This window comes from Ilyonectria robusta, assembly GCF_021365365.1.
Source record: "Ilyonectria robusta strain PMI_751 chromosome Unknown BGZ61scaffold_20, whole genome shotgun sequence".
NCBI lineage: Eukaryota > Fungi > Ascomycota > Sordariomycetes > Hypocreales > Nectriaceae > Ilyonectria > Ilyonectria robusta.
Window position 1 is genome coordinate 929099 of NW_025764454.1, and position 14953 is coordinate 944051.

The window sequence follows — 14953 nt, forward strand, 5'->3', positions numbered from 1 at the left end:
GCCGGTACCATCAAGGCGGTTGACCAGGGCCCCATGCGCAAGTAGCTTCTTGAACGTGGTAATTCGTTCCTCCATAGAAGGACCGGTCTCACCAATTTTTTTAAGAAGTGCAGCAGCTGCGGCTTCCAGTACAGTCAAGCCGTCGGTTCTAGCAGGAGGAGCTGTCACCTTTGCCCCGGCTTCAATCAACCGGTTCACCACCTGGGAACTTCCACCCAAGGCTGCGGCCTGGAGCGCTGTGAGCCTGTACAAAGTGAACTTATCACGCCACACCTTCCCAACACTCCCATCACTTGCGGGTAGGTTGACATCCGCGCCCCGGTCGAGGAGATGCTCCACAAGTGCTAAACTGGGGCTCCACATATCCCCTCGTGCAGCAGCTTGCAGAGCACTCAGACCATTTGCGCCGTACGTATTGATGTCCACCCCGGCATCAAGTAACAGCCCACATCTGTCAACTCTTCCGTCCAATGCATAAAGCTCCAACGCAGATGGCCCTGTAACGGATACGTTAGCCCCCAATTGAAACATGGCGGCCAGAATATCTGCATTAAGACGTCTACACATTTGCAAAACAGCCTCGTCGGCTACACTTGCTCCAGCTTTTATCAGGAGGTAGATGATCTCCACGACCTGATTGCTATTATACTGGGATACTACCTTGATAGGGTGACTGAGGATGAAATCGTCGATATTCTCAGGATCTTCTGCAGGATAAGAGTCGGATCTTGATGCGGCCCTCGTTGAATCTTCTTCATGCTCATCCCAATATTCGTCAACGTTGTCGGAATCGCTGTCATACTCGTCTGGTTCTTCAGGAAGCTTGTGAGAATCTCCGTCGTCCTTGTCGAGATACAGAGCACGACGATACGCTAGCGCATTCGGGTCTACCCTTCGATGCAGAAATGTTCTTACTGCCTTCGTATTCAATTGTGTGATTGCAAGCCACAATCCAGCCTCCATAGTCTCTTGTCGAACGATTCCGTGCTTGTAGAGGAAGTTGGAAAGTGAAATATTTCCATCTTCTGCTGCCTCCACAATAAGCAATGAATTTGTTGTTGTTGCGCCAGGATCAAATGTTGATTCGAGAGACTCCGCAAGTAACTTGCAAATTGTTGGTGATGTCCGCTTTGCATGCTTATGGATGCTAATGCCATTGATCGCTAGGTCAGGGAAAGCTTTAGCACCCTTGTCAAGCAACGCCTTTACCATATCGTGGTCTCCTTCTCTCACAGCTTCAGATAGGCCGCATGCCATGGTTCGGTTCATATAAAAGCGTTCGTTGACATCCGCCCCAACATCGACGAGGTAGTCAAGCATGTCGATTGAACCGCTGCGAACAGCACTGCAAAGTGGTGTAGTGGACTTGATGTCAAGGATCCAGCGTGGTTCGAATGCATTGGTTATCGAGCGATTCAAGTCCACATAGTTTGGATTGGCACCACATGAAATCAGGAGCTTGGCTGCCTCCAAATTGTTTGATTGTGCAACGTGAATTAGCAATTTCCCTCCTAAATGGCCCGATAACACGCGATTGTCTGCCGCTTGGATGAGCTTGATTGTTTCAGCCGGGTGTTTCAAGACGAAATAATCCTCGCGATCCAGTGGTTGATTCTTCATCCATGGGCGAGGTTTTTCAAACTTTTTCAAGTAAGCCTCATCTGAGATTGCGTGAAGAGCCTCAGTGATAAAGGCGCTCGTATCAGATGACTCTTTCTGTAAGAGTTCATACAGCATGTCAACGCGGCCTATGTTGAGTACCCATTGTATGAATTTGAAGAGCTGCGCTCGATTCATGAACTTGTTCAACACGAGGTGAGTAACAACGAACAACATTTCATTGAACGTTTCTTGGCTGTGGCCGTCAAATCGAAGATCTTGGTACCTGGCACTGTCGGTGAGAATATCTTCCACTAAAAATGCGATAGGCTGTAGGTGCTTGAGATTTGAACCCCTTCTGATCAGGTGTGACTGGAGCCATCCAGCTTGCCCCCTTGGAACACTCGCATAGACTTGATTGTAGGCAGGTCCAGTGATCTTATGCGCAGTTCCAAAGGGGTTTCCTTTTGAAATTTCAGGGATAAGGATATCAAGTCCTGGGTGATATGGTTAGTAACGCTGAAAAACACGCATCAGAAGGCACCTAATACCTGGAAAGTCCCCTAGAGATCCTGACAACTCCATAAGACGATGGGTCGCACCCGAGGATGGTGAGGAGATGGCAAATTGATTGTAAGTTGTGAAACAGGAGAAGCCTCTTCCTTGTTGTAGAGCGACTTGCTGGGTATTTTGTGGCATTTCTTTCGAGACGCACTGAACAGCTAATAAGCCCTCTTGAAAAGCCGCCGATGAATCTGTCCTAAAACTGTTTGTTTCATTGAGTCCAATGGCGTTTGAGAACGACGACGAGGTTGGGTTGATCAAATCGACGGGCGGAGGCGTATTGAAGTCTAGTTCAACAGCTTCCATATCAATCGCGACATCGTAGTCCGACTCCTCATGTGCTAGGCCAACGGTAGACTTGACTAGGAGGCTAGCTTGTGTGTTGGTATTGGAAGTGGCAGCTGGAACGGCTCTGGAAGCCTCTCCTGGCAACGGAATGACCTCTTGCGGGGCTGGAGTACGTATCTCAACCCGATTCCGGTCAGATGTTCTGATGGGAAAGTCTAGGAGACTCTCGATGAGCCACGGACTGAGCTATGAATCGTGGAGATAGTCACTTACCAATACCATTAGCTGGCAAACCCTTTCCATTTCTACAGTAGAGTCGAAGAGCCCTCTTGACGCGCTCGGGGTCTTGTCGTCGGCCATAGAGATAGACGTCGGATGCTATCCCTTGAGCTTCCCGTTTACGTATTTCGCTGGCAACCACTTGCCATTCGTCGGCGCGTAGTTTCTTTCGGCCGCTGAACTTTGCCTTGAACTGTCGGATACTTTGATTGTGAGCTTTCGATGTCAAATGGAATTCTTGAACTTACCTGATGGAGGCGCCGCGTTGCTCGTTCAAGAATTTGATAGTCTCCTCTGCACTCTTTCCATCCTCCATGTACAGCTTGATAGCTTCTTTTTCGTATAGAGACCAGTTGACAGGCATGGTGGGCTGGAGGAACAAAGCGTAATGGAAAATCGCCAAGTGCGTTGTTTAGGGCAAGTGAAAGCAAAAGACAAGTTGGGAAGTGCTGCCCAGTCTGGACGGAAGTTGACGTACTTTTAAAACGCAGTGGAATGGCAGCCGGGTCTTTTGTACACTGACCGGTCCAACCAGAGTGTTTAGGGTCTTTTTGTCACGCGGGGTCTTTTTGTCGGGCAGCGTCCTCTTGCAAAGGAGGCAATTGGTCGCCTTATTTTCGTGCATCACCCGAAACGCCACAAATGCACGAATACCCAATCTTTGGCCGAAGATTGGAACTTGCACTTCTGCCTAGGAGTGATGACGTGTGCTCTAATAATACGATCTCTCCTGCGGCGTAAGATAAGAGACCACGTAGGGGAGCGATATGCAACCTTTATTACAGGATGCATCTAGGGGTGGCACAACATCGACGCTAGATCAAGCAGACTGGGTTGGATAATCCATTTGCGAAGGTATATCGGTTGATTGTGGTGATATGCGGGCAATATCCGCGGACGAGGGCATTCCATTCAGAAGAGATGCAGTGTCTCGATAACTGAAATAATAGTGCTGTGCATCACATTGTCCTTTTTCGACAACCGGGCTACGTTGCTCTAGGACTCGCGCAGTTATCGACGAAGGTCTTCAACTTCTGATTCGAGTTCTATTATTCTTCCCTTGTTTTTCGTCTGGCACCTTGTTGGTTGACATTCGGTATAAAAATGCATGCGCAGGCGTAGCTCGCCTCGAATTGCGTTGGTTTTCAACATCAACGGCTCTATTTGAGTAAATTTGGGTCAAGCCCATACCCGAGGCGCGCTGAGAGGACGCCTGGGGAGCTACCAGTCTTGGAAGCGGCCCTGGATTAATTTATATAGTTCCTTTTGGATCAACCCAGGTCACGGGGCCTTTCCCAACATTTACACTGACGCTGTGACCGTCTGCCTCACCCACAAGATCTGGCGATGTCCAGCGACCAAGCCGGGGGTGAGAAAGTACGACCATTCATATCAACCGCAACCGTCGTGAGGATTACCTAAAACTCATTTGGCGGGTCAAGTAGTACTCTGGACCTATGAGTCCTTATGATCTCAAGCACTTTTTATTCAGGACAATTTCAATGCTGAGAACATCAACCCATCTGGTTCAGACAACTTTGCTGCACCGGAATTACAGTCTAGAACCCAAAGGCCAGTCTGCGCAGCTTCTTGTGTTTCTAAATTAGTGGTTATTTCATGAGCTTTAGGATTCAAGTCAATAAATTAGTAAATATGGGCTTCTTTGATACAATCTTTCCAAGACTGTTGACACTCTACTAAACCCTCCAGTTATTAAGCACCTACTGCTTATACTCGAGATCGTAATCTCTACGAAAATCCGAATTCTCGTCGATTATGAATATGCGATCTAGGACGAGCTTGCCCAACTGCTAGGGCAATGGTGGCTGGGGACCTACCCTATACCTTGTACAGAAAAGGTACAATTCCTGGATATAATCAGCACACCATTTTACCGCACGACGGATTGGCGGGACTTAGTTCCCGTATGGCGTTAAATAATAGTACTGCTACTACTACTATAGTGGATACAACTAGTGAAGCTCACCTGACTTCCCCGTGTCGCGGAATTGGCCGTAGTGCTGGGGGAAAATACATACCTTCATCCTCTTTCCGGTTTTAGGCGAAATCGTGGATGTTCGCATGACAAAATCTTCGGCGTCGCTATTACAGATATCTACCTCACGTAAACATTCTTACTTCAGAGCTAAGGCGGCGGGGGATCAGTTCCAGACAGTGAATTGGAAGTTAGTGCACTTTGAGGTTCGTCTACGAGTATTTGGTATCTTTTTCTTTAAGTCCAGAAAGTATTTTCCCTTTCTCGGTAATTATCCGTTGATCCTTGCCGGTGCCGAGTTTGCCGCTTAAGGGGGCTAACGGATGTTATCACGCATGGCTGTTGGCTGTTGGTTGTTGGGAGAACAGTCGAATACGGAGGCCTGTAATCCCCACACACACGCCTCATAAATGGTTCGCCAATTCTAGCTCGATGCCTGATTCCCACCTCTTTTTCCAGCATAAAAAGCGTACGGCTTCGTCTTCCCCTCCTTGCACCCTTTACCCTTTTTCTGCCTTTCCCACCTCCATCGTCTCTCTGTTTCGGCCTCATCTGCCATATCCCCGCAACTCTATCTGCGATCCGTGTCCATGGAGCCAAATACGTATGCTACGCTTGTCCTCAATATCATTCATGTTTATCGGTTTTTGACTCTGAGAATATACAGTGGTGTGGCCATGAATATTCCAAGCTTCACACCTCTTGTCGAGCATCTATTCCTCGATTATTCCTTGTATGATGTGATCAACAAAAGGTGGCCAGTGGTCGAGCCCTGGGCAACTATGTACGTCGATGCCGTTCACGACCAGAGGTACGGTGACGCCATATGGGCACGCTACCATATGGAGGGCGGCGTAGAAAATGGTATCATTTATAGTCCGCCGAACCCGACTATCACGGTGTTGGAGAGTCTCAAGGAAGATGCAATTGGATACAAGATTAGTGATCCAGATTGGTATGCAAAGGCTCTGCTATTCTACGCGAAAACGAACAGCACGGACGGGCACCCGGAAGTGATAGACATCATCTTTCAAGCGGATAGCGCAGAGCCTACCGAGGTCGTAGATGAGGAAGATGAGGAGGATGAGGATGAAGAGGATGAGGAAGACGATGGTGGAGAAGATAGAGATCCTACTTTGAACGACCTGCCATGGAGCGATTTGTAATTTAGAGTCAACTGACCATGCAGAATGAGAACTATAATCATTATTGAGGAAGCATTGTTGACAGCCTTGCCTGGTCAATACAACCAAAGAGCTCGTACGACCACGTGAATAGTGCCATTGCTTGCTACCGTCGCGTGGAACTTTGTCACCATACCGTAGATCCACTTGAGGGCGGGCGTTTCTCAGCTCCGCTATGGCTCTTCTATCGCGGCATTCAGCTTGTAAAACTTCGAATCAATTTCAAGAAGCGAGCCGGCACCTGGCCTTCGATGCCGACCAATTTTGAAACCCTAAGTGGAAATTCCCAACCGGGAATTTGATCGAACTCTCCTAGACCTGGAATTCCCGTCGCTGATACGAGTCATCGCCGACCGTTGGTACTTGTTTGGCTTCAGCTCATCAGCCAGCCACCTCACGCCACCTTGTGCATTAACCTCCTGCCCTTTTTGTAAATCCTGTGTTGGTACTCTTTTAGTTTTCTGTTGGTTACTATTCCTCACAATGCGACTACCTGACACTCATGTCCACTACACTCACTGTTGGCCCTCGACGCGGATGTCAGTCACTCCGTTCCGGCACCTTCACCTCATTTCATCCAGACATATCCCCTCAGTAGTTACTTCGTTTCAAACGTCGGTCGCAACTTACACCACATGAGATGCATGCACACTCTGCCGGGCAATGACGTTCTCCAGTACATCACATGTATGTTTGTCAATCTCCAGAGTCCCTCAACCGAAAGGTTGACATTCTAAGCTCCGGGCTTTCTGCCATCCTACACCGCCTCGTTTGACTGTTGAGGCTCTTCGCGGAGAGACTCTCATTTAGCCGTCCCTTAAATCGCGCCTCAGCCGCCCTGAAAATGTCCGGCCATATCCCAAAAAGCAATCTAAGCCAATCAAGGTCCGGGTTCGCAATGATTGACCCAGAAACCGAGCTCTATTCACACAAACTAGGGCGAGCCCAGCATGTCGCAATCTCGTATGTCTGGAGTGAGTGGAAAAATACACCGCAGGATGCGTTGCCGGATTGGCAGTTACTTCGATCACGACTCCTGGAACTAGTTGGCGCGTCTTCCAGCAGCTTTATGAAAATAATGACAGGCCATCGCAAGAATTGTTGGCTGGACTCCAAGTGCATCAACCAAGACTCCAAGGAAGACAAGGCGTATTGGATCCCGCGGATGGACGAAATCTATTCTGAAGCTCGCTGTACCGTCCTACTCACCAGAGGAATCGATCTTAGCCCGTTGGTAGAGGCAGAGAAGTTGCTTGCATGCCATGTGGACCATGACGACCATGTCTGTCTCTTGACTCAGAGCTGTAGCTCAATAGCTGATTGGGAATCCATCAATAAGGCGAGACTTATCGACATCATGCAGCAACTATCTCAGGGCACCTGGAGAAAACGAGCTTGGATATTCCAAGAGATTCTTCTGTCTCGGGAATACATCCTCAGCGGTGAGGCTAGCCAAATTAAGCTCTCCGACTGTGGAACTCTCGCCGGCCTACTATTTCGACGCAACACCGGGATTCTGTGGCTGGGAGAATTTGTGGACTGGTGCAGACGACTTTACAATCTCCGTCGCCGATATTTTTTGTACACAATCTCCATTGCCAATGTTCTTCAGATGGCTCACCCGCTGGAGGCCACAGTTCAAGCCGACAAGTATTACGCACTCTGCGGGATACTCCGTCTGAAGAACTTCAAATACGACGGGTCTCATACAGCAGACGAAGCTCTTCAAGCAATCATTCTCGAGCTAACACGGCGAGGCCACATGTCATGGCTCTATGCCATTCGTCCCGCTCTTGATCCACAGCAACGTGGATGTTTACGCCTGAAACAGGACGCGCTTTCTGAATACTTTGATCACAATCTCAATCAAAATGGGAGCTTTTACGCTAAGCCTCAAGTCTCGTCGAACAGCATTGGCTTTAAGGCATTCGAAGTTGGTGTTGTCGATCGCGTTGTTCCGATGTCTGGGTTTCTTCAAGAAACAGTTCAACATGTTACTACGCAGGGACTCGTCTTTTCCACCGAACAATTATACATGCAATCCCTACCCCGAGTGCTGCAAAAGCTTGCCTGGGAGACTATTTCGCCGTTATTGCAACAACCATGTGTTGATCAGCTGCGGAGCGCCTTCGAGATGGAAGAGGATACACCGACGGCCGAGCTGATCTGGCGGCTGTACACACTAGACAACCCGGAATCGTTCCTTTCAGATAACTCCCAGCGTGTGGGGATGAACTACTCCTTCTTGCAATTTGCCGTGAAGGCATCATGGGCCTTAAAGCAGCAAATTGTGACAGTCCAGGATCGCTTTGCTCTTGTTCTGTGGAGGAAGGTACAAAGAAAACCTATCTCTACCAGCGGTGCTAAGTCCACCTATGAGGTTGCAATAGGCAATCCAAACATTCCTTGTACTGCAAAGGTTTGTAGTGTAGTTGGTGACCAAGGGATTATGTTTGCAGCGGAGTTTCCTGGCGTATCAAGTCCAGTCAAAGCAGAGTGGAGAGGGAGTCTACTCCCAGTGTGGGATCATGATAGTGACAAGGGCACAGCTTCCAAGATTTTTAGCCAGATTAAATCGAGGATGACTGGTAAGGGTCCGCAGGCTCAACAATTGGCGTTCGTTTTGAGCTCATAATTACGTATTTAACGGTCACTCCCTCCATTATCTCTATGCAGCAAGTGAGAAGAGAGCTCTAAGCTTAAGATCCTAGATAACAAGTCATCAGAGGGTATCAGCCTAAACAAGGCACCCCCAATGTTCTGAACGTTATGGAGGAAAGGTAGAGAAAAACCCATAGCGCCGAGAATTGCCTACAAAACCCACGTTGTTGCTATTGCAGGAGCCATTTCTTGCTTCTTACCTCGCCATCAATTTGTAACTGTGTCCTTTGTCGTCTTTGTTCACAAGATTCAACAGAAGCAATAAAGATCTAACTCTTATTCCTTACCATGTCAAGCCTCGGAATGACTTTGAATTGTCTGCACATTCCCATGTTCCGAAAAATATGGAAAACGCAACACGTGCGTCATCGGTTCCGATAGAACAAAGGCCTTACCTTCGATATCTGCGGCAAGTACACTTAAGGAACATGCACAAAAGCCTATGATGAATGAAGAAGACTTTTGGGAGATGGATGCAACCGTTGTAGCTGTACACCGACTGCTGTTGCATCAACAACAAAGATATCTGCGGGCAGTATGATGATGCTGCCTGCCTCTCAGCCCACGGCGACGGACTTTGGTCGCGTCAAGGGACTATGCGCGAGTGCACGAAGTGTGGCATGGCCTTTTCTATGAGGGAAAGGAGTAACTAATTGAGCGCTGTGTAATGGCTCCTAATCTTACAATATAGTCGGTTACATTGTCGTGGCTCATTCCAGTTCCAGTGATCCGCCATCAAGGGGGCAATAGTCGTCCTCATCGGGATGTTGGTAGTCGCACAATGTCTCCTCAGTCTCGTGGGTATCAAGCCCAGCTGCAATGTGCCTGAACTCTGTTAGCATGTCGTCAGTTTCAAGGTCGGACGTGATTGCACTTACTTGTCTGTGGCCAGGACCTCAAGACCAGGAACACAGTCAATCAGAGCAATGATAATGAACGAGCCTGCACCGGCCCAAATGAAACCAATTGTAGCCTCGGCGATTTGTATCCCAAGCTGCTTCACGTTGCCGTCGAAGAAAACACCGCCTACAATGTCGACCTCGCCGTACGCTGCGACCTTCTTTTGCGCAAACAATCCGGTGCAGATGGTGGCCGCAATACCACCCACGCAGTGCGTAGCAAAGGTATCGGCGTTGTCGACCCACCTCCAGCGTCTCGCCCAGTCGGTGAACTTGATACGTAGAGCCTGACGACAGAGCATCGCGCCGATGATACCGAAGAAGAACGAGGTGGTGAGATCGATGAAGCCAGCTGCCGGTGTAATCATAACCAATCCCGAGATGGCGCCCATGAAGATGGAGTCGATGGACCAGCGTCCGGTTTCGAAGTAATTCATCAACCCCCACGTCAAGGCCCCAGACGAAGCGCACAGGTTAGTCACCGCGAGAGCCATGAGAGATTGGAACGAGAGCGTCAGAGTCGTGCCGGCGTCAAAGGCAAGCCACGAGCCCCAGATAATAATCATGGACAGCAATTGGTAGAACGAATTGCCGGGGCGATGGAGGCGGATGTGCGTGGGGGTGCGTACGTCGGACCTACGAGAGCGGAAGATCGGATACGAGAGGTACAGACTGAGCGCCATTGCTGTGGCACCGGAGCAGACGTGTACGGGCGTTCCTGTGGTTGTACATGGTTAGTATTTGCTCCCGTGTCTCACAATGAGATTGGCATTCGTCATTACCTCCAGCGAAGTCGAGGGCCCCAAGGGTCTCCCCGAGAAAACCCCCACCCCAGACCATGTGTGCGAGAGGGCAATAAATAAACGTCGACCAAAGCTGCGCAAATGTTAGCCATTGCGCTCTCAATTGCTGCTGTAGAGACAAAACGGACAAAGATGAATGGCACCACGGGCAGCAACCTCGCACGCTCGCAGAAGCCGCCGACGGCAATGGCGCACACGGTGGCCTCGAAGACGAGCTGAAACTGGCTGAAAAGCAGCGCGGGAATCGTGCCGATGGGTTGAGCGAGCACGCCGCGGTGGAAGAGATGGGCAAAGTTCCCAACAATGGAGCCCCCGTCGCCGTACGCCAGCGTGTAGCCGACAATCCACCACTGGATCGAACAGGTCATGATGACGAGTAGCGCGGGGATGGCGCTGGAGAGGCCATTCCGCTTCCACGAGTAACCGCCATACGCGATGCCGACCTGGAGGTGCGAGTCAGCGAGGTGTCATTCTGACAGGCACACAAGCCACCGAGACGTAGGAGGTACTTACCGTGGGGACAATGGTCCAGCAAATGCAAGTACAGACGACGATGAAGAGCGTGTCTGTCCTGTCGCAATCCGCCCAGTCCTTGAGCACAGAGTCTGCCATGGCGATGGTCGACAGCTTCAGGCCGGTGATTTTCCAAGAGACAAATACATGTAAGGGAGACGTTGCTCCTCAGCGGAGACGCATTTATTAAAACCCCCTCCGTCATTCATCACATCGGCTCGGGAAGGTATCACAATGCAAGATAAGGAGCTTGGCGCCGAGGACGATCTGGACTTTTTTCCCACATCGAGTTTAGCGCTATCTAAGCCGGAATTGACCTTTCAGCCACGTCCTCGTGAGTTGAGACACTCGGGAGACGTGTTTATCCGGAGCCTGGCTGCAGTTGTTAGAACCGGCCTTACCAGAAAGGTGAACAAGGTAGCATTGAGGAGTCTCCTAGTCGCGCTATTGGGCAGAGCACGACGGTGCTGACTTATGTTCCGGCTGGCGACTGACTAGTCGGATTTTGTTTTCTGCAATGCGATTCATTTCCAACTACGGAAACAATTGGCTCTACGCTGGGCGTCCTGCGTGCGTTGGATGCCCTCGAAAAGGCGGGGTTTCAGTATGAGGCATAAAGAACAGAAGCCTGCGGTGCTAAATTTAGAGATGCTGGCGACAATGGTAGTCGTGGTATCTGTTTCAGTGATGAATATGATAGGAATCAATCCAAGCTCAAGCCTTTACCGGGCCGAGAACATGGGAATACCTCACACCTCCTCAGCCAACCCGGAACAGATGAATCCTACTGCATGTGTTGACATCCACAGAGTCACAATTCCAAGCCGGTGTCGGATAAGACCTGGTCACGTGACCTCCATGTTCATCCGATCACCTTGAGAGCAGCCTGTCATCATGACCAGCGTACACCAAAGCTTGTTCTCACTCCAACATCGCAGACTCTCCGCTGCGGTTTCGTTGGGAACACTCCAACACCCAAACATGTGAAGGCGCAATCGCATCTCCATCCGCTAATCCTGGGAACACTGATGCCATTTCCGCAATCTCATTGGCTGTTCTCGGCTGACTGTGGTCTGAGCAAGCACTCCGGGGTGCCGCGGCATCCGGACCTAGCCTCCCTTATTATTTATCTCCGGCTCGACTCTTCTTGACTTTCATCGACAAAACAACATCGCCAGCGGGCGAATCTGCGCAGTTTACGCCTCAAGAAAAAAGATACCCCATCAGCTCTCACCTACCTAGCACTAACACAGCATTCCGGGCTATCCGTCCCCTTTGCCATCCCTGCCTGACATCATCATGGATAAGACCATGGGCTCGTCAAGCGGTAAGCAGGGCTTCTTCAACTACCCAGAGCCCAGCAAGGGGTATGTATCACCCCTATCCCACGATGTATTCATATGCTGACATCTATAAGACCCGATGTCCAGAATGAGAGCAGACGACTGAAGAACCCTGTCCTTCGAGGCCGACTTTTGGTCGCTGCAGGCTTCATGTGAGGACCTCAAATTATCCTCATGTGAGAACCAACTAACATATCGTACAGTATGGAGCGGTCGCGCTTCGTTCGTGAGACGGCGTGGAAGAATGCTGGCTTTGGTTCTCTTCGGAAGATCCGGGACCACATCCTAGAGCAGGAACCCCGGTTTGAGCCAACTGTCATCCCCATTGCGGTGACGAGTGAGGAGCTCAAGTCTGCTCCGAACGGCGGGACGAAGCCTCTTCCGCAGCAACTTGAGAATCGCCAGTTCTACTCCGTCTCCGACTATCACGCCATGTACTTGTCAGGCGAGATCACACCGACCGAGGTGGCCCTAGCGCTGGTGCCGTTGATCCGTCGAGATACCTCGCCTCCAGGAAAGCACGCTGTCGCTTGGATGGACACGAACATTGAAATGGTTCTAAAGGCAGCAAAGGCATCAACTCTGCGATACCAGGAGAACCGGCCGCTCGGTGTTCTCGACGGCGTCCCCACCGGAATCAAGGATGACTACGACATTGACGGCTATGCAACCAACATGGGATCGCTTAACGATTATTCGACCAAGACTGCAGACGACACATCCATCACCAACTGGTGTGTGAAGAAGCTGGAAGAAGCCGGAGCTGTCATTCTCGGGAAGCTCACGATGAATGAGTTTGGACTTGGTATGTCGCTTCTTTCCCCTCCGTAGACTTGAGACGTGCTTGTTGCTAATCTGATCAGACACGACTGGAAACAATCCAAACTACGAGACTCCTCGCAACCCGTTCAACACTGGCTATTACACCGGCGGGAGCTCCTCGGGCCCTGGCTACGCAGTTGGTTCAGGCCTGGTTCCCATCGCCCTCGGGAGTGACGGCGGCGGCAGCGTGCGCATTCCCGCGTCGTATTGCTCGGTGTTTGGGCTGAAGCCGACACACGCACGCCTATCGAGTTATCCCACACTGAATCACGCTCCTACCTGCTCAGTCCAGGGACCGCTCGCAGCCGACATGCATTCTCTCGCGGCTGTGTATGAAGTCATTGCGGAGCCTCACCCGTCGACGCAATTCCCACCTCTCGCACTGCAGCCAACTCCGCCTTTCACCAAAGTCCTCGGTATCGATGAGAGCTGGATCTCGCGCTCTGAGCCTGGTGTTCAGACTCTTATCCGCAACCTCGTCGACAAGCTGTGTCAGAGCTATGACTACCAGACCGTTGATATCAGCATCCCCTTCGTCGCAGAAGGTCAGACGGCACATTCACTCACTATCCTCACCGACGGCGCGACGCTGCTTCCCAAAACCGACAACCTCACATCAGCGAACAAAATTCTTCTCGCACTTGGCGGTTCTACGTCGTCTACCGACTATCTTCTCGCACAGAAGCTCCGTGGTCTTCTCATGCAGCACCTTGCGTATCTGTGGAAAAAGTACCCTGGAATGATGATCATCACCCCTACAACGGCGTGTGCTGGGTCACCAATCAACGGAGGACGGGGAGAGATGAACTACGGTCTCAACGATGGCAACCACACTATCGAGAGCATGGTGTACGTCTGGCTTGCGAATTTCTGCGGCATGCCAGCACTGACTGTGCCTGCCGGATATCTGGTCCCGAAGGGGCAGAAGGACACGGGCGTTGTGGGAGACAAGAACACGGAAGGAAAGGTCTCTGTGGGATTAATGGCGACTGGCGAATGGTGCAGTGAGGCGGCGTTGCTCAAGTTTGGCCTCGACGCCGAGGCCGCTGGCGAAGAACTCAGATGCAAGCCCCCAATTTGGGAGGATGTCATAGCGACCACCAAGACGCAGGCCAAGCTGAACCGCGGCGAAGGCAGCGCAGGGACGAGCGATTAAGCGGCTGATTCGGACACGGCGCGGATACCAATTCTATCTCATTGAGTGCTCCATTTGGAGCGCGCTGGTGTTATACCAGCAAAACTGTCCCCACTGGTGCATACGGAAGTTAGTAGGCAAGAAATTGGAGCCTCGCTTCCATGGTCATGGTTGTTCTTTTTGCCAAGCTTGGGGACATGATGAGTAAATAGAACAACATGGTGGAGCTTTGATGTCCCGAAGGGTCTTATGCAAGATAGTCAACTTAGTAGGTAGAGAGCACTGGTCATAATATTATGCTAATGCTAATGCGAGCTCACCCCCTGTAAATAGGGACAAAGTTATGGCTAGACCGCATGGGATGTTCGCCGTGGCCGAGTTGGTCGAAGCCGTGCCCTGCCGTTCAAGGCACTGTCGGAATCAATCTGCTTGCCCAGGATACCCAGCTGCTAGAATCGCGTTATCATGGCCCACGTGTTCGTCATACACGCATGGACAATTTAAATGACTGTAATGCTCGACGTGGAGTCACCTAGCCCCGCGATGGACGCGATGAAAGGAGAATTAAGCCGTGGCGATTCGTGATGGGGCCTGTTGACTCCTCCTCCCACCTCGCATAGTCCGATCAAAGGAGCACGTCGATTAACCATGTAAACAAACCTCTAAAGTGGTGAGGGTTCACTATTTAACAAAACTCGCAGTTCGGATCTTGCCGAATGCTGCCATCGTGAAGCGCCAGGACTACAGGAGCTTAGCGAGATCCCCTGTCCAGTTTCAGCCCGCTGTTAAGTCAACCAACAGACCAACCAAAACAAGTCATATTGCCAAGAGCTGTTGGTTGTCCCCTGTCTATCCACCCATAGCCTC

At 50.6% G+C, this 14953-nt stretch overlaps 4 protein-coding genes across 4 annotated transcripts; 3 read left to right on the top strand and 1 right to left on the bottom strand.

Annotated features, from left to right (window-relative positions):
- Window positions 1-5183: 5183 nt before the first annotated feature.
- BGZ61DRAFT_458461 (uncharacterized protein) lies at window positions 5184-5986 on the top strand. The gene is made up of 2 exons (XM_046246763.1): window positions 5184-5330; window positions 5394-5986. The coding sequence occupies exons 1-2, from the start codon at window positions 5317-5319 to the stop codon at window positions 5890-5892; spliced, it is 513 nt and encodes a 170-aa protein (XP_046100183.1). The 5' UTR covers window positions 5184-5316; the 3' UTR covers window positions 5893-5986.
- Window positions 5987-6726: 740 nt separating this feature from the next.
- Window positions 6727-8734, top strand: BGZ61DRAFT_458464 (uncharacterized protein). The gene has a single exon (XM_046246764.1). It carries the CDS (start codon window positions 6755-6757, stop codon window positions 8543-8545), a length of 1791 nt encoding a protein of 596 aa, XP_046100184.1. The 5' UTR covers window positions 6727-6754; the 3' UTR covers window positions 8546-8734.
- Window positions 8735-9124: 390 nt separating this feature from the next.
- On the bottom strand, window positions 9125-11095 carry BGZ61DRAFT_427419 (ammonium transporter AmtB-like domain-containing protein). Its single transcript, XM_046243700.1, has 5 exons — window positions 10787-11095; window positions 10402-10716; window positions 10253-10346; window positions 9450-10188; window positions 9125-9396 (listed from the first exon to the last, which is right to left on the bottom strand). The coding sequence occupies exons 1-5, from the start codon at window positions 10883-10885 to the stop codon at window positions 9282-9284; spliced, it is 1362 nt and encodes a 453-aa protein (XP_046100185.1). The 5' UTR covers window positions 10886-11095; the 3' UTR covers window positions 9125-9281.
- Window positions 11096-12097: 1002 nt separating this feature from the next.
- On the top strand, window positions 12098-14107 carry BGZ61DRAFT_360840 (amidase signature domain-containing protein; the record flags this gene model as incomplete). The annotated part of the gene is made up of 4 exons (XM_046241210.1): window positions 12098-12153; window positions 12204-12281; window positions 12333-12934; window positions 12993-14107. The coding sequence occupies 4 exons, from the start codon at window positions 12098-12100 to the stop codon at window positions 14105-14107; spliced, it is 1851 nt and encodes a 616-aa protein (XP_046100186.1).
- Window positions 14108-14953: the final 846 nt, after the last annotated feature.